Here is a 22,027-nt window from a genome sequence, read left to right as displayed (position 1 = left end):
AAAGGTGGGGAGGGAGGGGAGAAAGGCACCATCTCTTTACCTGATTCTTTTAAAAGTGTAATCCGTTTAAAGAGAGCCAGTTTGGTGTAGTGGTTAAATGCGTGGACTCTTATCTGGGAGAACCGGGTTTGATTCCCCACTCCTCCACTTACAGCTGCTGGAATGGCTTTGGGTTAGCCATAGCTCTGGCAGAGGCTGTCCCTGAAAGGGCAGCTGCTGTGAGAGCCCTCTCAGCCCCACCCACCTCACAGGGCATCTGTTGTGGGGGAAGAAGATAGAGGCGATTGTAAGCTGCTCTGAGTCTCTGATTCAGAGAGAAGGGAGGGGTATAAATCTTCTTCTTCTAAAAAGCTTACAGTACACTCTCCCAAGCAGTTCTTTTCTCCAGGGGAACTGAACCTGGCTGTCTGGAGATCAGTTGCAACCACAAGAGATCTCCAGATACCACCTGGAGGCTGGCAACTCAATGGGGAAATGAGCATGCCCCCCCACAACACTAATTCAGCATGTGAAAATGGCTTCCTCCCACCTTATTCTGAGACCAGAAGGTCTCTTTTATTTTGTAAATAGTCATTTCCTTGTAGCTGCTGTTTGGCGGGGTGAGGGGGAACCAATGTTGGGCCTCAGGAAATTGGACCCAGTTCTTTAAAAACCTGAACCTCTAGTTTGGCCCTTAATTTAATGAAGCAATTATTCACAGAGTTGTGAAATGGTTTTTCCCCGTTTTTTTCCTGAAGCCTTTTTTGTTTTTTTCCGAAAAATTGAAAAAATAAGAAAAGAAAAGAAATTTATTATGCAACATTTTATTTTAACATGATGAATAAAATATTTTAAGACAAGAAGTTCTTCAAATATTTCCCAAATAATTTCTAAAAAATATGTATGGTATCAGATTTTTCTAATTTCTGTGCAAGAAAGTCCGAGGTCAGGGGTGGGGAACCTCTGTCCCAAGGGCCGTATGCGGCCCTCAAGATCACTTGGTCCGGCCCTCAGGGATTGCTGGGCTGAGCCAAGCCACCTGGTGGCCTCCCTGGGGCCTGACTGGCCGGCAAGGATTGTGGGGACCAGCTGCTCTATGCAGTCGCCTCTCAAAGCCCAGGCTGGTCAGCAGGGATCACAGGGCCCAGCTGCGCTGGTCAGCGGCCTCCCTGGGGTCTGGCTGGCCAGCCAGCCATGATTGCTGCAAGGTCTGGAAAAGTCACTGTCACAGTTCAGGTAAGTTTCCCCGTCATTTATTTATTTCCCTTTCTATTTCTTCCCTCCATTTATTTGTTTCCCTTAATGCCTCTTTCTTCCCCCTTTATTTTTCTTTCTTCCCCCTTTCTTTATTACCCTTTTTATTATTTATTTTCCTTCATTACCCTTTCTTACCTTATTTATTTAATTCCCTTTCTTTCCATTTCTTCCCCACATTTCTTTATTTCCCTTTATTCCCCCCCCCTCAATTTCATTATTTTTCTTTCTTTCCATTTCTTCCACCATTTCTTTCTCTCTCATTCACTCTGGGAGCAACTGCAGTTTCTGTGTGAAGGGAGGGAGGGGTGGCAGAGGTGCGGGGTGGGAGCCAGCTACCACCAGTTCAATTTGCACTTGATTATCCCAGATGGTGGGGCCTAATATGCTAATGAGTGTGTGACCTGATATGCTAATGAGCTCCTGCTGGACTTTTTTAGGGCGGCGGGTCAGGGGGAGGTGTGTGCCAAATTAGGCTCTCCCCACATGACTTCGAATAGAAAAACAATTATTTACGTTAATTTTGCCAGCCTGAATAGTTCTCTCTCGGTGGAGCACTGTTTTTAAAGTTGATAATTTTGTATGGCCCGCAAATGATGTTATAAATATCCAAATAGCCGTTGGCAGAAAAAAGGTTCCCCACCCATCCTAGGTCATGCCCATTCATTGAAACTTAGTCTACACTCCCTTCTACACACTTTCCCCCTCTTCAGTTCTTTTTATAAGAATTAGTTTAGTATTCTTATTTAATGCTGTGGAGAGGAAATATGAATAATTGTTACTTCTGGATTTTTAAAAATTGTTTTGTGGAGGTTTTTTTGTCTGTTCCACATAAACTAGTAAACAGTTCAGGAGATTGTTGCTCCATTTGTTACAATTACAAATAAATATTATTTTAAAAGTAAATTCTGTTTGTAATAATTGTTTGGATACACTATATTTTTAATATGCTAGTTGTGATAATGTCATGCCAAGTGAAATTGCCCATAGTCATATTTTATGTTCCTGAAGTAATAGAACGACTTTCAATCTGGAAAAGGAAAAAAAGTGCTAATATAGCATCTTTTTTTCAATTTTTCTGAAAATGTCCATTTCCCCCCGAAAAATGTGGAAAAAAAAGAGGGGTTTTCTGAGCTTCAAAATTTCTGGAAATTTTACATCTCTAATTCCTCATAGGTGGATTTCCCCTGCATAGTTCATTGATAAACAGATTTCTTAAAGCCATAAAACACTTCAGTGTTTTTATGATGATTTGGAAGCATGGACATTTCAGAATGACACTGTGATCGATGCCTGATGAAGTAATTGTTGTAAACGAGTCTTTGTCCATTTGCATAAATTTGGAGGTGCTCAGGAAGAGAAGGAATGTGGGGTGGGGTGGGGACAGAAGTCCCTCATCCCCTCACATTGTGGTCATGAGTGGAATCAGCCCCTCTGAAGGCTTTAAAAACAATGTTTCCCTCAGCTGCTACTATGTGTCTATGGGGAAATCTAGTCAGTTCTGTTGAACCTGGGCCCAGCTAGTTAAAAAACGTTTGGCCCTCAGACTACTGAAGTCTTTCAAGGAAAGAACCAGCACTTTTATTAGGAGGAGGAGGAGAAGGAGGAGAAGAAGAAGGAGGAGAAGGAGAAGGAGAAGAAGGAGAAGAAGGAGAAGGAGAAGAAGGGGAAGGAGAAGGAGAAGAAGAAGAAGGAGGAGGAGGAGAAGAAGGGGAAGGAGAAGGAGAAGAAGAAGAAGGAGGAGGAGGAGGAGGAGGAGGAGAAGGAGAAGAAGGAGAAGGAGAAGAAGGGGAAGGAGAAGGAGAAGAAGGAGAAGAAGGAGAAGGAGAAGAAGGGGAAGGAGAAGGAGAAGAAGAAGAAGGAGGAGGAGGAGGAGGAGGAGGAGAAGAAGGAGGAGGAGAAGGAGAAGAAGGAGGAGAAGGAGGGGGAGGAGGAAAAGGAGGGGGAGGAGGAGGAGATGAAGGAGGAGAAGGAGAAGAAGAAGGATTTATATCCCACCCTATACTCTGAATCTCAGAGTCCCAGAGTGGTCACAATCTACGTTACCTTCCTCCCCCACAACAGACACCATGTGAGGTAGGTGGGGCTGAGAGAGCTCTTACAGCAGCTGTCCTTTCAAGGACAACTGCTGGGAGAGCTTTGGCTGACCCAAGGCTATTCCAGCAGCTGCAAGTGGAGGAGTGGGGAATCAAAACGGGTTCACCCAAATAAGAGTCTGCGCACTTAAGCACGACACCAAACTGAAAGCAAGTTTGTGGTGTTCTTTTAAACCTGACAAGATGTGTTTCCATTCACTTCTGCCAGCCAAGAACCTTGCTGAGTATTTCAAATCAGCCAAAGCTTCCAAACCATCTTCCAAACCATCCTCCAATGGAGGAGTGAGGAATCGAGGGTGAAGAGTGTGCCAGTAGACTGGCAAGTATCAACCTGGCCCTATAGCTGTGTCCCTTTAACCCCACTGCAACTTGAAGTAACAAGAAGGTGAACGTGTTTAGCTCCAAGCCATGAAACATTTCAGAAGCAAGCCAAACCAGTTGGCAAACCTAACAAGAAAAGCAATTTAGGAAAGTTCAGCTGAAGAAGTAGGTCTTGAAAGAAATGAGGAAGTGAAGAGAAAAGGAAAAGCTGTTCCCCAAAATGGAGGAGTCCTAGGCAAGGCCGATTCAAAGGATAGGGCTGATTCTAGCCGCGCTCAGCTCGGGGGGGTGGGATGTGGAGTGTGGCACTGCCACAGAAGGGAAGGGAGGGATGGTGGCCGCAGCAGCAGCAGCGTTTTACTGCCAATCAGCTGATCGGCGGAGGGGGACTTTAAAGAGGCCGGAAAGCGGCGCTTCACTGTCCCTTCCTGGAGGAAGGAAAAGGCGGCATTGGTGTAGCGAGGCGGTGGCAGTGGGGGAGCAAACAAGGCATTTGCCTTGGGGAGGGGAGGGGAGGGCCCAATTCGATGCCCCTCCCGGCACCCTATGCAATTGCCTAGTTTGCCTAGTGGGCGAGCTGGCCTTGGTTCTAGGACTACCAATTTTTAGGAGAGGACCTCAGCGGGCCATAAAGTCCACTCTCCAAAGCAGCCCATTTTCTTCAGGGGAACTGATCTGTCTCCTGAAGATCAGTTGTAATTCTGGGAGATCTCCAGGCTGCACCTGGAGATTGACAACCCAAGGACACAGGCTCTGACAGGAATGATTTTTAATTTCTCAACCCTGTTGTTTTCAAACCCCCAAAATCTCGGTTTCGGTTTTGATTCTCCCTAATGCAAACATGACTCTGCTTCACGCCAGATCTCTCCCATAAAACGATTGCATTTTCAGGGTTGTGTATCTGCATTACACATACGTATATTATGTATTAATACATCATATAAACAAAACTGACAGTAAAAAAGCAAAGAAATAATACAGAGAGAAGCAAAAACACTTTACTCATCCCTAGTTCCAGTCAACAGCTAACCCCTAAAGAGACTCCCTTGCTAGTTTCCAGTGTTTACTCTCTGCTTCAGGGGCTGGGCAAGCGGCCAGAATATGGCTGGTCAGTGCCAGGGCTACTTCTGACCTCTGACCCTTGGCTGCTCACTGCATGGACAAATGGACTCTGCCGTGTTTTCCCATGGACTCAAGGGAACTCCCGCCAACCCCCGCTTCCTGTTTTCGACTGAGAAACAGGAAGTGTGGCTTTCAGCCAATCAAGGCTCTGGAAAATCGGACAGCTTTGCCAAGACCGGGTCCAGTACATGTCACTTACCTGCCCTTCCTCGCCCTCCTCCTTTGGTAGCTCTCGGCCAGGGCTGAAGAGAGAGTCCAACGAAGCCAGCAGCGGAGACTCTGAATTAAAAAACATACACACAAAAATCACCACAACTCCTCCTACGCTTATGGCTGTTCTGTGGGGAAGAAAGGCTGTCAACGGGAGAGAAAACTGCAAAGGGTCTTGTGGCATGGAAAGACTCAGGGATGTATCGTGAAGCGTTTGGGAGTCAAAGCTCACTTCGTCGCATCTGACAAATTGAGCTCCGACGGACAAAGGCTCCTGCCACAATTGCAGCCATTATTCTTTCTGGTGCCACAAGACACTTGGCTATTTTGGCTGGAGCCAACTACCATGGTTACCTGTCTGGAATTTGCCTTAGCGGAAGAGACAACTGTCCCAGAATTCCAAAGGGGAGAGAGATGAGCTTATGCAGCCTTCATAATTCAAAACTTCTGGAAATGGAATATGTGGAACTGTACATGTACACATGCAACACACCCACGATCAAAGTCACTTGCGCACATGCTGAATAACGCGCTTTCAATCCACTTTCGTTGAACTTTGCAACTGGGTGCGGAACTACAAAATCATCTTGCAAACGATCACTAAAGTGCATTGAAAGTGGACGGACAGTGCATTATACGGCATGTACGAAAACTAGCTGTTGCATTCCCAAAATGGTGTGTTTATTTTGAGTGACGTTTTGGCTACCCTCAAGGAAAGACAAGGGGCTCTGTGGAGTATTGAACATTAACTTCTCCCTCTTTTGGCATTTGTGTCAGAGTTGCACCAGCACTTTGGCCCAAACTTGACATGACAGGGCAGCAACAAAGGGTGGGGGTCTAATTCTGACAACTAAAGGAGTACAGAGGAATTGAACCCACCTTTGTCCCCATTTCATTGCCTTCCCACAAGGGATCCATTCTAGCACTTTTCTCTAAGCAGTTGCTCTGCCACTGAATCAGAAGAACCCCCACCCTCACCGCTCAACTCCTGGCCAGGTTCTAATATATCCTAAGACCTGATTGGCTCTAGATCGGGTTTCCTGATTGGCTGGGACCAACATATAATCCCTGTTTGGCCAGACCAACCTCAGTCCCAAACATTCTGGGACTAGAGCCAGGATTACTCTGCATGATTGATCTTCTTCATGCTCTGCTCATGTTCCCCTATTGGCTTCTCCTTTCCTCTCGACATTTGGACTTTATCAAGGGCCTGTATGGTCTCCTAACTCACAGACCCCTCTGCTTGGTCACATGTCTTCTATTGAATCACTCTTCTTTGGCCTGGCTCCCAACACGACGACTGACTTCCAATTTGCAATATGGAAGCCGAGGCTTTTCTACAAAAAAAGCTCTGTATGAAACAACTGTGATGCAAGAGGGTGTGGCCTAATATGCAAATGAGTTCCTGCTGGGCTTTTCTACACTGGTGATGTATGGCAGTTGACCTAATATGTAATTGAGTTCCGGTTGGGCTTTTTAAAAAAAAAAAAAAAGCCCTGATATTATACACAGGAACTCATTTACATATTAGGTACTATACACAGGTACAGCCCCGTGGCACAGAGTGGTAAAGTTGCAGTACTGCAGTCGGAGCCCTCTGCTCATGACCTGAGTTCAATCGCAGCGGAAGCTGGATTCAGGTAGCCAGCTCCAGGTTGACTCAGCCTTCCGAGGTCGGTAAAATGAGTACTCAGCTTGCTGGGGGGAAGTGTAGATGACTGGGGAAAGCAATGGCAAACCACCCCGTAAAAAGTCTGCCGTGAAAACGTTGTGAAAGAAACGTCACCCCAGAGTCGAAAACGACTGGTGCTTGCACAGGGGACTATTTACTATACACAGGAGAGCTGAGGAGAACCTCTAAATCACATGTGATTGTTAACCCAGACAACTGAGCCCTGACCTGGATAGACCTGATCTGGACTGTCAGATCTCAGAAGCTAAGCAGAGCCAACCTTGGCAAGCAGTTGAATGGGAGACCTCCTTGGAATACCAGGACCTGGAGGCCGAGGCAGGCTGTGTCAAGCCACTTGAATGTCCTCCATGCCCTCGCAGGGGTCTCCAGAAGTCACCACGGCTTCCAGGCATGCACGTAAATGCAAACACACACAGAAATACAAAAATCGATCCAAGTGGACAGCCGTGTTGGTCTGAAGCAGTAGATCAAAGTCGGAGTCAAGTGGCACCTTTAAGACCAACAAAGTTTTATTCATATGCATGCATACTTCTTCAGACGAGGGGACAGGATATAGTGGGCTGAAATACATGTAGTCGGTGGGTTAAGAATGTAAACAGTGTAATAAACTGGAAGACCACTGGGTCTGGATAGCAACAAAAGGTAATAAAAGTTGCCTGTTAATTGCTGTTGCTGCAAGTCCAGGTAAAACAAAAGGGCATGTCTTGCAGCAACAGCAATCAACAGGCAACTTTTATTCCCTTTTATTGCTATCCAGACCCAGTGGTCTTCCAATTCATTACACTATTTCGCCATTTGATCCCAACTTTGTTATCAGTTTACACTCTTAACCCAACCAATTACATGTATTTCAGCCCAGTACCCTATCCCCTCGTCTGAAGAAGTATGCAGGCATACGAAAGCTGACATTCTGAATAAATACAAAAAATACTTTTGAAAAAACAAAAAAAGACAACTGAGTGGAGATTCCAGATCTAATCCATGTACATAACGAGTTAAGAGACCCTGGTCAGGTCACGAAAACAGTCCTGCAGGTAAGGCTTAAGTCTCTTCTCTCCAACGGTTCTGATCCAAATCAGGCTACAACATGGAACGTCCAGCACACAGGAACTTCACTGAAACCGAACACAATGTATTGTGTAGTTTAAATCCCAATGCTCACAGTTCAACAAGGTCTAGCTCCCCCCTCCCAATCCGCACTGTTCCTTTGGTCATTCGTTCAGGCTTAAAACAGGTGCCGCTCTCACCTGGAACCTCCATCCCCTCTGGGAATAGCCGCTGCTGAACACAGGAGCTGATGTCTGCAAATATATCATCTTCTTCTCTGTCTGCGTCAAACTGGGGAGGGGAAGCAGGAGAGAAGAGGCTGTTATCTCTCTCAATCCCGGGCAGTTGGAAAAGGAGACTGGATGCGCAGAATGTATTTTGAAAGGCCTCCATCATACAAGACAACACCCTGCAACATCAAACCAAAGGTCTAACTGTTCTAGCGCTCGGTACCAAACAGCAGAAATGTGAGGGTTCTGTGATTAGGGATCCCAAGCTAGGTTGTGGATTTTTTTAAAAGCAATTATCAGCTTCGCAAAGATCCACCTCACAGGGTGTCTGTTGTGGGGGGAGAGGATAGAGGAGATTTTAAGCCACTCTGAGTCTGAGTCAGAGAGAAAGGCGGGGTATAAATCTGCAGTCGTCTTCTTCACAGAGACCCGATTTTGCTGAGACCTGCAGTTTTTAAATGCTGGGAGCTCCAGTCAATGGAACTTGCAGCATATTGCCTGATTTAGCTCCCAGCTGTCTCTGGGAAACTCACAAGCAGGGCCTGAAAGTAGCAACTATCCCTTGGTGCTTGTCAGAATATCTGGCAATTAGAGGTCATCCGCTGACCTGACTAGCCCAGACTGGCTGGATGTCATCAGATCTAAGAAGCTAAGAAGGGTTGGCCCTGCTAAGTATGACGGTGATGATGATACTGGATTTATATCCCGCCCTCCACTCCGAATTTCAGAGTCTCAGAGCGCCTCACAATCTCCTGTATCTTCCTCCCCCACAACAGACACCCTGTGAGGTGGTTGGGGCTGAGAGGGCTCTCACAGCAGCCAGGGCCGGTGCTAGGCTTTTGGGCACCCTAGGCAAATCACCCACTAACGCCCCCCCCCCCCCATTTTAAAAAATTATAGGGAAAATGAAGAGCACAAAACTTGAAACTTTTCACATTTTTAATTTACTGGTTTTTAATTTTAATTTTTTTTAAAAAAAAAATGTGATACGTTATTAAAAAATGGTGAGAATAATTGTGCTTGCCGGCCAAGCCAGGAAGGAGGGTGCAGGATAGGATGTAGGTCAGGTGGCGCCCTAGGTGACGGCCTACTTTGCCTACTCCCACGCACCAGCCCTGACAGCAGCTGCCCTTTCAAGGGTAACCTCTGCCAGAGCAATGGCTGACCCAAGGCCATTCCAGCAGCTGCAAGTGGAGGAGTGGAGAGTCAAACCCGGTTCTCCCAGATAAGAGAGCTATGGCTGACCCAAGGCCATTCCAGCAGCTGCAAGTGGAGGAGTGGAGAATCAAACCCGGTTCTCCCAGATAAGAGAGCTATGGCTGACCCAAGGCCATTCCAGCAGCTGCAAGTGGAGGAGTGGGGAATCAAACCCTGTTCTCCCAGATAAGAGAGCTATGGCTGACCCAAGACCATTCCAGCAGCTGCAAGTGGAGGAGTGGGGAATCAAACCCGATTCTCCCAGATAACAGTCCGCGCACTTAGCCACTACGCCAAACTGGCTCTCCAAGTATTTGGATGGGAGACCACCAAGAAAGTCTAGGGCTGCTACGCAGAGGCAGGCAATGGCAAACCACCTCTGAAACGTCGCTTGCCTTGAGAACTCTATGGGGTCAGCATAAGTAGACTGTGACTTAATAGTACCATATTTTTCGCTCCATAAGACGCACCTGAGCATAAGACGCACGTAGTTTTTAGAGCTGTTTGTGTGAATTTAGAGGCATTTGTGTGAATTTTTTGCAGTATTCGCTCCTTAAGACGCACACACTTTTCCCTCCACTTTTTTGGGGGGGGGAAAGTGAGTCTTATGGTGCAAAAAATACGGTACTTCCCACCAGGGCTTTTTTGGTAGCAGGAGCTCCTTTGCATATTAGGCCACACACCTCTGTTGTAGCCAATCCTCCTCCAAGAGCTTACAGGGCTCTTTTTACAGGGGCTTACTGTAAGTTCTTGAAGGATTGGCTACATCAGAGGTTTGTGGCCTAATATGCAAAGGAGTTCCTGCTACAAAAAAAAGCCCTGCTTCCCACCATACAGAGGGAATGCCACTTCCGATTTGGAAAATGAGCAAAAGAAAGAGGATTGCATCAGTAGTAAGGAAAAGGCAGCTGGCAAAGTCAATGAAATGCCACTGTAATTTTTCCTAAGAGTTTTCAAATCTCCTCCTGTGGGAAAACTGTTCAGTGGTGAAATATGACCTCAAGAGGCATCCCTTTTGGTTCTGTGAAAAGAAAAGTTGCCTGTCTTGCTAAGAGTTCCCCACAGTTCCTTTAGACAAACTCATAGTCTTCTGAACTGTTTTGGGTTTTCTCAATATTAAACATCAATAGCAACTGTCTCATGCATAAGATCTAATTTGCTTCTTGGAGGAAAAGGAAAGGAAAGGTCCCCTGTGCAAGCACCAGTCGTTTCCGACTCTGGGGTGACGTTGCTTTCACAACGTTTTCACAGCAGACTTTTTACGGGGTGGTTTGCCATTGCCTTCCCCAGTCCTCTACGCTTTCCCCCCAGCAAGCTGAATACTTATTTTACCGACCTCGGAAGGATGGAAGGCTGAGCCAACCTTGAGCCGGCTACCTGAAAACTCAGCTACCGCCAGGGATCAACTCAGGTCGTGAGCAGAGCTTCTTGGAGACTCACCCATAAAACTCCTTGGCTGAGCAGGGTCACTCTTTACTATATGGACAGACTCCTTTCTTATATGGATTTTCAAGGCCAAAGCAAACAAACAAACCTGATGAACTGCATTCCTGCTTTTCCTAGCTTGTCTCCAGGATCTATGCTCCAATGCAAACTCTGGATCACAAGAATCTAAATTCTGTTGTTTTAGCAACCCAGGGCCTTTAATGTCTTTAATCCCAGGGAATCTTGCAATCCCTTAAAAGAATTAATGGGTTTATAAATCTGGGAATCTTTAAGGAGCCGCAAAATTCCTTTCACTAGCCACTAACATCTAAGGCTGTAATGCTTAGAACATTTTCCAAGATGTAAACCCCAATGAATAAAGTATCAGGGCTTTTTTTGTACCAGAATTCCTTTGCATATGAAGCCACACACCCCTGATGTAGCCAATCCTCCAAGAGTTTACAGGGCTCTTCTTACAGGGCTTACTGTAAGCTCTTGGAGGACTGGCTACACCGAGGGGGTGTGGCCTAATATGCAAAGGAGTTCCTGCTACCAAAAAAAGCCCTGGTAGTCCTTCTTTGTAGTCCTCCTTGGGCTTGCTGTCTAAAGTGGTTTCCCCATGGCTAAGACAATGCAAAGGGAAGGCTCCAGTTCAAATTTTATCCCATCTCTGAATGTTCTGGTTGCGCCCCCCCCCCCCCCCCCGCCGCCATCTGCCAGCCTTTCTCCCAAGACAGGGCGGTAACAATACTGCCCATTGCAAGGCGTGCAGACAGAATACATGGGAGGGGCTCTGAGCACTCAAAAAAGTGCTATCTAAATGCTAAAGATTAATAATAATAATTCAATCTGTTACAACTTTACAATTTCAGGGAACAAGCCGGTTGTTCTGAAGAATCATGTGTTGGGAGTATGAAGCTAATTAAAAAATACCCCCAAACCAAAATCTGTCCCTCTTGGATTCTAGATATATTTCATCTCCCTCCCTAATATTTCCTGTAATGCCTTTCAACTGCTTTCCGCACTCCCAGGCTTCACCGGCATGCTCAGTTCTCACCACAGCGGTTTGTAGGTTCCTTTTTTCCTTTCGGTCAACCTACAAAGTCATATTTTTCTGCATACTCGGGGAATCCTCAGAGGATGTAGAAGCACTTCCCTTGTTACTGTGTGGCTGGTTGTGCTGCCTTTCAGATTGGTATTGGGGCTGCACGCTCGATTTGCTTTTTTTTAAAAAAAAAACCTCTTACAATAGTATTTTATTTTAGTCATATGCAGAACCCAGATCTAGTCATCACAGTTCCCTAAGTGTCACACCAGGAAATAATTCATCTAAGCTTGGCACTTGACAAATGTACATAATCAAAGCAGGTAAGTATTTCAACCAGGGCTTTTTTTTTGTAGCAGGAACTCCTTTGCATATTAGGCTACACCCCCCTGATGTAGCCAGTCCTCCAAGAGTTTACAAGGCTCTTATTACAGGGCCTACAGTAAGCTCTTGGAGGATTGGCTACAACAGAGGTGTGTGGCCTGATATGCAAAGGAGCTCCTGCTACAAAAAAGTCCTGATTTCAATGCTTCCCTTTCACATGCGCTGAACATTTTTGCAAGAGTATCAGTCATCTGAATGATGGATTAAGAGTAATCCCATCCTTTCAGAACAGGAGTGCGCGTATAAGAGCATTTTAAAGTCATTTCAGGCAAGTTCAAAACATCACAGGGCTTCATCCAAGCCAGCCCTGAGCATGCTTCGTTGGGGAGGGCAGGATATAAATAAAATAAATTAAAAAATAAAATAATAAAATAATAGATAGATAGATAGATAGATAGATAGATAGATAGATAGATAGATAGATAGATAGACAGACAGACAGACAGACAGACAGACAGACAGACAGACAGACAGACAGACAGACAGATATTAGGGTTTGTAGAATCTTTCGGGCTCAAGTGCCGTGTCCTACTGGAGAAAGTTTTCCTTCCAGACGTTTCGTTCTCAGCTGCGGAGAACATCCTCAGTGGCGTTGCAGCCGGAGCAGGCGCTCTGACCTTCTTGGCTGCTGTGCATTGAGTGGGGCCAGGGCTGCTGGAGAGCTGCTATTTCTAGGCTGGAGAGGGTGTGATGAAAGGGCAATTGGTTTGTGGATGTGCCCATTGTTTGGTGGGGCTTCCTGGAAGGGTAGTGATAAGGAAACTGGCTGTTGAATGTGACCATTGTTCTGTGTTAATTGCTGGGAGGGTTGGAAGGGGCGTGAAGATAAGGAAGATGGTTGTTGACTGTGCTGATTGTTCTGTGGAATGTGTTGGTTGTTCTGAGACTTTCTGCAATTTATAGTCTGTAGGGTGTTTTGCAGAGCTGGGTACCAAGATTGGTGGATGAAAATGCCTTCTTCCTTTCTGTTAAAATTGTGCTGGTGTTTGTAAATCTCAATAGCTTCTCTGTTCAGGCGGGTATGATAATGTGAGACCGTAGAAAGGACTTCAGTTCTTTCAAACTGGATGACGTGGTCTCCTTCTTGAAGTGCATGTTCAGCTACAGCTGATTTTTCTGGCTGAAACAAGCGACAGTGTCTCTTGTGTTCGGTGAGATGGGTGTTGATACTGCGTTGGGAAGTGCCAATGTAGACTGCACCACAGGAGCAGGGTATTTTGTAGACTCCAGGGATTGAAAGTGGATCTCTCATATCTTTGGCCGAGCGCAGCATGTGGCAGATCTGTTGTGTGGGCTTGAAGACTGTGTCAATATTGTGGCTCGGGATTTGGTGTGGATGGTCTCCTGGGATGGAGGGCTCTTCTAATTTCTTGTTGGGAGTATCCATTGGCCTGCAGTGACTGTTTGAGGTGGTGTAGTTCCTGTTGCTGGCTCTGATATGTGGATGATGTTTGTGCCATCTGGAGTCATGGAGAGGCTGCTTTGAATAACTTTCTCCTTCATCTGAATTCAGTCCATCCTCGTATCCAGTTCACCGTGGAGAAAGAAAACAATGGTCAACTTGCCTTTCTTGACGTCCTCATTACCAGGAAAGATGACGGAAAACTCGGCCACACTGTATTCAGGAAACCCACACACAACGATCGCTATCTAAATAAGAATTCCAATCATCATCCTCGCCAAAAACGTACAGTTGTAAAAACCCTCATCCACCGTGCATCACGCATCTGTGAACCAAGCCAACTCCAACAGGAACTACACCACCTCAAACAGTCACTGCAGGCCAATGGATACTCCCAACAAGAAATTAGAAGAGCCCTCCATCCCAGGAGTCCATCCACACCAAATCCCGAGCCACACACAAATGTGGGTACAGCCTTCCTGCCCTACATAAAATCTGTCAAACGCCACATTCAACAGCCAGTTTCCTTATCACTACCCTTCCAGGAAGCCCCACCAAACAATGGGCACATCCACAAACCTATTGCCCTTTCACCACACCCCCTCCAGCCTAGAAATAGCAGCTCTCCAGCAGCCCTGGCCCCACTCAATGCACAGCAGCCAAGAAAGTCAGAGCGCCTGCTCCGGCTGCAATGCCACTGAGGATGTTCTCTGCAGCTGAGAACGAAACATCTGGAAGGAAAACTTTCTCCAGTAGAACACGGCACTTGAGCCCGACAGACAGACAGACAGACAGACAGACAGACAGACAGACAGACAGACAGACAGACAGACAGACAGACAGACAGACAGACAGACAGATAGATAGATAGATAGATAGATAGATAGATAGATAGATAGATAGATAGATAGATAGATGATAGTCATTGAGTGCACGAACTTTTATCTGGGAGAACTGGGCTTGATTCCCCACTTCTTGCAGCCGCTGGAATGGCCTTGGGTCAGCCATAGCTCTCGCAGAGCTGTCCTTGAAAGAGCAGTTTCTGGGAGAACTCTCTCAGTCCCACCTACCTCACACGGTATCTGCTGTGGGGGAGGAAGGCAAAGGAGATTGTGAGCCACTCTGAGGCCGATTTCGCACTCACCTAACTCCGCCCTCACGTCTGTCTTCTCCGCGTGGCGTCCTCCCTATTTCCCACTATTTACGTCAGGGATGCCGCAAACATCATGATGGGTTTTGTGCAGCAAACAGAAACTGGTTTTTAGTGATGTTTGCTGCAGCCCTGGTGCAAATAGTGGGAAATCGGAAGGACGCCATGCGGAGAAGACGGACGTGAGGGCGAAGTAAGGTGAGTGCGAAATCGGTCTCAGATTCAGAGTGAAGGGTGGGATATAAATCCAATATCATCTTCTCCTCCTCCTCCTCCTCCTCACAACTTCCATTTTTGTCTCTCCACTGGCTCAAGCCAGGTCCAGCTTCTTCCATGTGGCTGACAGTTGATCCTGCAGCCCCCATTTCCTCCAATCCGCCCTTGGCTTGCCTGCCTGCCCTCCAGCAACCCCGAAGAGAATGCCAACAACAGGGCAGATTCCACAGGCAGCTCCAACAGCATCTCTGAACCTGGCGCCATGGTGACCCTGCATCCACGCTTGGTTATTTAGCAGCATAAATAAAGTAAAATGAAGACAATGGAAACCCAGATTCTCAGGCAGCTGAGAATCAGCACTGCGGTATGAAATTCTGTACTGACATCAGACCTGCACAGTATTCTGACACACACAAAACCTGGGTTATTAAGTATGGTTCAGAAAGTAATTGAGAGCCTACAGTGGTGTCAAACTCATTTGTTATGAGGGCTGGATCTGACATAAATGAGACCCTTGTCGAGCCAGGGCTATGCTGGGTCGGGCCATGTGTATATCTTTTTAAGATTAGGTAGCAGAGAGAGAAACTTTATAAAGCCAGTTTGGTGTAGTGGTTAAGTGTGCGGACTCTTATCTGGGAGAACCGGGTTTGATCCCCCACTTCTCCTCCACTTGCACCTGCTAGCATGGCCTTGGGTCAGCCATAGCTCTGGCAGAGGTTGTCCTTGAAAGGGCAGCTGCTGTGAGAGCCCTCTCCAGCCCCACCCACCTCACAGGGTGTCTGTTGTGGGGGAGGAAGTAAAGGAGATTGTGAGCCGCTCTGAGGCTCTTCGGAGTGGAGGGCGGGATATAAATCCAATATCTTCTAAAGAACACAGACAAACGCAATTTTTTTTTAAAAAAAAAATACTTAAAATTAAACATGCTTAAAACATTAGCACTCATTGGCCTTAATGGTGCTATTGCAGGAAAATTAAAAATAAATTGGTTCACTTATTTCACAATGTATGGCTTTTATACCGTTTAGCACATTTAGAAGTACTAACGCCTTAGAAGCTACTAGGTTTTAGCTGAGAATTAAGTCGGTAAAAGGAAAGCCACTTCAGGACAAATGCCAAAAGGCATTTCGGATCAGGCCAGCCATAAGCCTTAAGCTGTCCTAGAGATCTCTAGCAGATATTGAGCTTTTAGACTCTTAGAAAATTTAGATATTACAGGTATAATATAAGATTATTACAGGTACATTAACTTTAGAAATTTAGGGTAAGTCTAACTACTGAAAATTGCTAATTACTGTAACTGGAAAGTATTTTGTATTAACTGGATTTTATTTGTATAAGAATTTATTCTAACTGAAATAAGATGTACTGGAGCTAACTGGAAGTGTAATGTGGATTTGTTTGCTAACTGTTTTGCCTTCCTATTAATAATACAATTCTACTGTCCTGTGAGAAGATTTGCAGTACAATAAAGTTTATCTACTTGTTTATGAAGTCTGCTATTGCGTCCCATGTAGTGGTTCTATGGGAATGCCATATTGTTTGGGTTATGAGAAGGGTTTACGAACTAGAGGTAGCAAAATTTCTCCCACAGGTGCTTTCTTTGTATTTTTCCTATGGGATCCAGGGAACCAGGCAAAGGAAGCTCTAGCTCTTTCCTTCCTTCCCCATGAGACCAGGAGGGGGAGGAGCCTCAGCCAATAGAAGGAATAGAGGCTTGGCTTAGTAGCTCTGCTGTGCGATTGAGAGGGACTGGCAAAGCAAGCTCTGCCCCCCCTTTCCTCCCCAAGGGAGGAGCCTCAGCCAATGAAGAAAATTGAGGTTTTGCTCTGTAGCTCCCGTGCAATTGAGAAAGCCTTGCAAAGCAAGTTGTGATGCAGAAAGAAGCAAGAGAGAGGGAAAAGGAAGCAGATGACAGCCAGTTGCTCGGGGACCTGATAGGAGCCATCCGGGGACCTGATTCGGCCCCTGGGCTGCATGTTTAACACCGTTGGTTTAGGGCTTTCGCACACACTAGTAACGCACTTTCAATCCATTGCCGGTGCACTTTGCAACTGGATTTTACTGTGTGAAATGGCAAAATCCACTCACAAACGGTCGCTGAAGTGGACTGAAACTGCATAATTTAGCATGTGTGAAGGCGCCCTAGGTATCGCTATGAGGACTTATTCAGGAGGGGAGCCATGTCTGTCTGAAACAGCAGAACAAAGTTTGAGTCCAGTGGTACCTTGAAGACCAACAAAGTTTTATTCTGGGTATAAGTGTGTGCGAGCATGAAAGCTTATGCCCAGAATTAAATTTTCTTGGTCTTAAAAGTGCCAGTGGACTCAAATTTGTTCTGCGAGGGCTCATATTTACTGGTATTTAAAATATTTCTACCCTGCCTCTCCATAAAACTGTAACTAAGGTATCTAATCCATTCTTCTACCTCCAGGATAAAGACGTGGCGAAACTCCACAGGCTTTAGACAACTTTCCGTTTTTTGTTTTTTAAAACAATGGGAAGGAACTGTAGCAGGTTGTGAAGAGGCAAAAGGCCTCCATCCTTTCTGCTGGTGAAAGCAGGCCAGGTGGGAAAATGGAACTTCCTTCTCCACCCTTCACAATGCTCCCTCACAGCGTTTAGCCAATAAACGCTTTTTAAAGTGAGTTCCCTGATGTACATCCCACTGTGAATCCAGCCGCACACACCCATGACTCCATATATCAAGTGTATTGAGGGCCAGCCCTGCCGCTTGGCAAACTAGGTGACTCCCTAGGGTGCCAGCTTTCTGGGGGCACCAAATTGGGCAAACCCCCCCCCCCATGCGACTCAGTGATGTTATCAGTGCAGGGAGGGGGTGCCAGAAATTAGCCTTGCCTAGGGTGCCAGACAGTCTAGGGCTGGCCCTGAGAGTATTGTGTAGTTTGGCCCGAAGTGGCTGACTTTAGCCCTGGAACATTAGTAAGATGTTGAGGTGGCCAAACTTGCTTAACTTAAGAGCCACATAGAATAAACGACAGATGTTTGAGAACCACAAGACATGAATGTCAGATGTTTGAGAGAAGGAAGGAAGGAAGGAAGGAAGGAAGGAAGGAAGGAAGGAAGGAAGGAAGGAAGGAAGGAAGGAAGGAAGGAAGGAGGAGGAAGGAAGGAAGGAAGGAAGATTGGAGAGGGGGAAAGAAAGCAACTTTAACTTTAAATGCATTTTCCAAGCTGTCAGCTGGCTTGGCTTGGAGAAGAGATTTAAAGAGAGAAATGCCTTTTCCAAACTGGCTGACAGGGCAGTGGGAGCTCTGAGAGCCACATATGTGGCTCCTGAGCCACAGTTTGGCCACCCCTGCCCTAAACAAATGTCACACCGGAAAGCATCAGGTTATGTTACTGCTCAACCCCATTTTCTCCGAGACATCAATCAAGCTGATATCCAGGAAGCGAAGAAGCGGGAAACTCACAAGATCCCCCCTTAGAATCTTTGCCTTAGTTGCCATTTTGGATTCCCACAACCCATTCCCAACGGCAGCATCCCCGTCAACCCAGCACATGGCCTTCCTCATGGAGTCTCACCCGGACGATGGTCCCCTTTTCTTGGTAATATTTCACAATCAATGGGACGTTGTGCTTGAAAGTCTCCAGCCTGCGCTCGATAGCGTGGGTGTTATCATCCAAGCGGCCTTGCTCCTGGGCTCGCTTTTCTAGCCGCTGACGGAGCTCTTGGCTGGAACAAGCCAGGAACACGATGAGGTCTGGAGAGCCAATCTGCCAGAGACGGAGACAAGGGACAGTTTTTAACGGGGGGGGGGGGGTGATCTTCCTCCTCCTCCTAAAGCTACCAAAATAGGATTTGCCCTTGTACTTTTCCCCTTTCCTTTATTCCTTCTGTCCTCGCCCCTCTTTCCCCTGTAATGTGCCCCACATATCCATAAGTTGCCTACTATAATGCCATTCTCCACCAGGCAGGGGCAGGGAGAAGGTTATTTAGTGCGTGAAAAGGAAGGGTGGTTGCAGAACGGAGAGGGCAGACAGCAACCAGTCTCTTTCCTTTCCGGGTTTGATTCCCCACTCCTCCATTTACAGCTGCTGGAATGGCCTTGGGTTAGCCATAGCTCTTGAAGGCGTTGCCCTTGAAAGGGCAGTTACTGTGACAGCCCTCTCAGCCCCACCCACTTCACAGGGTGTCTGTTGTAGGGGAGAGAAGATATAGGAGATTGTAAGCAGCTCTGAGTCTCTGATTCAGAGAGAAGGGCGGGGTATAAATCTGCAGTCTTCTTCTTCTTTGCTAGCTGCCATGTTCAGCCAGAGCCTATGCTGAGTGGTACAGATCCTGTTTTCCTCCAGAAGGTCCCAGGTTCAATCCCCACTTGCAGAAAGTTCTTGATTTGGAGAGCCAGTTTGGTGTAGTGCTTAAGTGGGCAGACTCTTATCTGGGAGAACTGGGTTTGATTCCCCACTCCTCCACTTGTACCTGCTAGCATGGCCTTGTGTCAGCCATAGCTCTGGCAGAGGTTGTCCTTGAAAGGGCAGCTGCTGTGAGAGCCCTCTCCAGCCCCACCCACCTCACAGGGTGTCTGTTGTGGGGGAGAAAGGGAAAGGAGATTGTGAGCCACTCTGAGACTCTTCGGAGTGGAGGGCGGGATATAAATCCAATGTCTTCATCTACCTCACAGGGTGTCTGTTGTGGGAGAGGAAGATAAAGGAGATTGTGAGCCACTCTGAGACTCTTCGGAGTGGAGGGCGGGATATAAATCCAATATCTTCATCTACCTCGCAGGGTGTCTGTTGTGGGGGAGGAAGCTAAAGGAGATTGTGAGCCGCTCTGAGACTCTTCGGAGTGGAGGGCGGGATATAAATCCAATATCTTCATCTACCTCGCAGGGTGTCTGTTGTGGGGGAGGAAGATAAAGGAGATTGTGAGCCGCTCTGAGACTCTTCGCAGTGGAGGGCGGGATATAAATCCAATATCTTGATTTGTAGGGATGGAAAGGACTTTTCCCTGCTTACAATCAGATCTCAGAACTGCTGCCAATTAGCTTAGGTTTGGTATAACCCAGCTCCATTTGCCGTACAGAAGTGCAGGATATCCCTGACCTGTAGACTGGCTTCTTTTCTGCTTGCTACTTCCCTTAAGTATAGTCCTATAACCTTCCCACCCCCGCAGTTACTGCAGCAGGGTTTCTCCAAGGTCTTGCTACCAATAAACTTCCACGCTACAATGGTCGAAATTATTTCTATGGATATGAGAGGAAAATAAGTAAAAAAAGAAAAGAAAAGGAATCATTAAAATAATTGAGAATGTTTTACTAAATATTGTCACTAAGAGACGGGGCTCAACTGGGGAACAAGGTAAGCGGATCCCCAGGAGAACAGTCCTCTGGGAAGCAATGCTCCTCCTAGGCCAAAGGTGGTCTAACTATGGCTCAGGAGCCACATATGGCTCTTCTGCACCTATTGCATGGCTCTTGAAGCCCCCACCACGCTATTAGCCGGCTTGAAGAAGAAGAAGATGAAGATATTGGATTTATATCCCGCCCTCCGCTCCGAAGAGTCTCAGAGCGGCTCACAATCTCCTTTACCTCCCTACCCCCCACAACAGACACCCTGTGAGGTAGATGAAGATATTGGATTTATATCCCGCCCTCCACTCCGAAGAGTCTCAGAGCGGCTACAATCTCCTTTTACCTTCCTCCCCCACAACAGACACCCTGTGAGGTGGGTGGGGCTGGAGAGGGCTCTCACAGCAGCTGCCCTTTCAAGGACAACCTCTGCCAGAGCTATGGCTGACCCAAGGCCATGCTAGCAGGTGCAAGTGGAGGAGTGGGGAATCAAACCCGGTTCTCCCAGATAAGAGTCCGCACACTTAACCACTACACCAAACCGGCTCTCCTGTGTTCAAAAGAAGGCACTTGTCTCTTTAAATCACTTCTTCAAGCCAATCCAGACAGCAGCTGGGAGAACACATTTAAAGTTAAAGTTGCTTTCTTTCCACCTCCACCCCCTATTTGCCTGCCTGCCTGCCTTCCCGCTCTCAAATATCTGATGTTCACGTCTTGTGCACCTCTCAAACATCTGGTGTTTATTCCATGTAGCTCTTATGCTAAGCGAGTTTAGCCTCCCCTGCTCTGGGCTGTGGTGTCTTGTGAGCAAAAATTCTACTTAGCTACTGGCATTAAAGTTGTGAGTAAGCGATTTGGCTACTGCATCAATTAGTGCGCTCTGGGGCCGTTTTTCCTGAGCTAAGACAAAAACATGTGAGCTGGGGGCTAAAAAAGTGTGAGTTAGCACACACTAATTCAGCTTAAAGGGAATACTGCTAGGAAGTACGTGTATGCACGTGAAGCTAACTTATACTGAATCAGACCCTTGGTGGCTGGGTACAGATGAGCAGCTTCATGCGCACCAGAGGAGTCCCAAACTGCGCCGCTCCAAATTGGAATGACCAAATCCTGATCAGACACTCCCATGAGACGTGCCCATATATCACACAAGGGGCGCTTTGGTGCAATCACACGGTTGTTGTGTGCCAACCCTTTAGCGTAGTTTGGATTTCTTTTTTCCCCTTACAATATTAGTAGCCATGCGCTCGGGGCAGTTTTTAAAAAAAGGAATATCGGTGAGTGCCTAAAGCGGATTGGTGGCTTCCCACTGCCAATCCACCTCGCTTGTTTGCTCCTGTGTTCAAAAGCCCGGAAAGATGGATGGAGTGTAGCAGAAGAATTTGCTACCACTTCCCAAATGGCAGCTATTTGATCCCTCTCAGAGATGTTGGAGGACGGGGTGAGTGCGAGAGGGCAACAGGCAACAGCTGTGCCTGTCTGACCTTGCTTTTTTAATCTGCTGGGGGCTTGGCTCAAATTGGCCATCCGACTTCAGCTGGTCTGTCAGGTTCAGTACGGTGTGCTGTACTCAGATTGGCACCAGCTCTCTAGAGTATTCAGGGAAGGTGTTACAACTGCTTTTAAAGTTTACTAGAAAACATCAGGCTAGGGTACTTGGGATAAAACAGAACAACAATCTAGCTTACCAGCTAGTCCATCTATGTCTTACTACATGGCTACGTTCTTTGTCTCAATGTTCTTCTCCCCAAAAAGCATTTCGCCAGGAAGAAGAGCAATAAAACTTGCATACAAGATCAAAGCATTTTACACTTAACATCCTCTCTGACCAATGTTGTGTTTACATCTTTCGAGGGCAAAGTAAGAACCATCCCACAATTGAGTTTAGGTCACAATACATCACTTCCTCTATCGGGTAAACAAACAGTTAACTATATAATGGCTGGA

General features: G+C 46.6%; 1 protein-coding gene across 1 annotated transcript in view; it reads right to left on the bottom strand.

Moving 5' to 3' along the window:
- Positions 1-22,027, bottom strand: part of AK1 (adenylate kinase 1) — a 121,204-nt gene that overhangs the window by 57,256 nt on the left and 41,921 nt on the right. The window contains exons 6-8 of the mRNA XM_060250756.1: positions 18,315-18,506; positions 7,923-8,013; positions 4,972-5,051 (exon numbers count right to left, since the gene is read on the bottom strand). Of these exons, the coding sequence (XP_060106739.1) occupies positions 4,972-5,051; positions 7,923-8,013; positions 18,315-18,506 (363 nt within the window). The remainder of the gene's footprint in view (positions 1-4,971; positions 5,052-7,922; positions 8,014-18,314; positions 18,507-22,027) is intronic.

The sequence above is a fragment of the Heteronotia binoei genome, chromosome 12 (assembly GCF_032191835.1).
Source record: "Heteronotia binoei isolate CCM8104 ecotype False Entrance Well chromosome 12, APGP_CSIRO_Hbin_v1, whole genome shotgun sequence".
In the NCBI taxonomy this organism is placed as follows: domain Eukaryota; kingdom Metazoa; phylum Chordata; class Lepidosauria; order Squamata; family Gekkonidae; genus Heteronotia; species Heteronotia binoei.
This window is presented reverse-complemented; position numbering and strand designations above follow the sequence as displayed.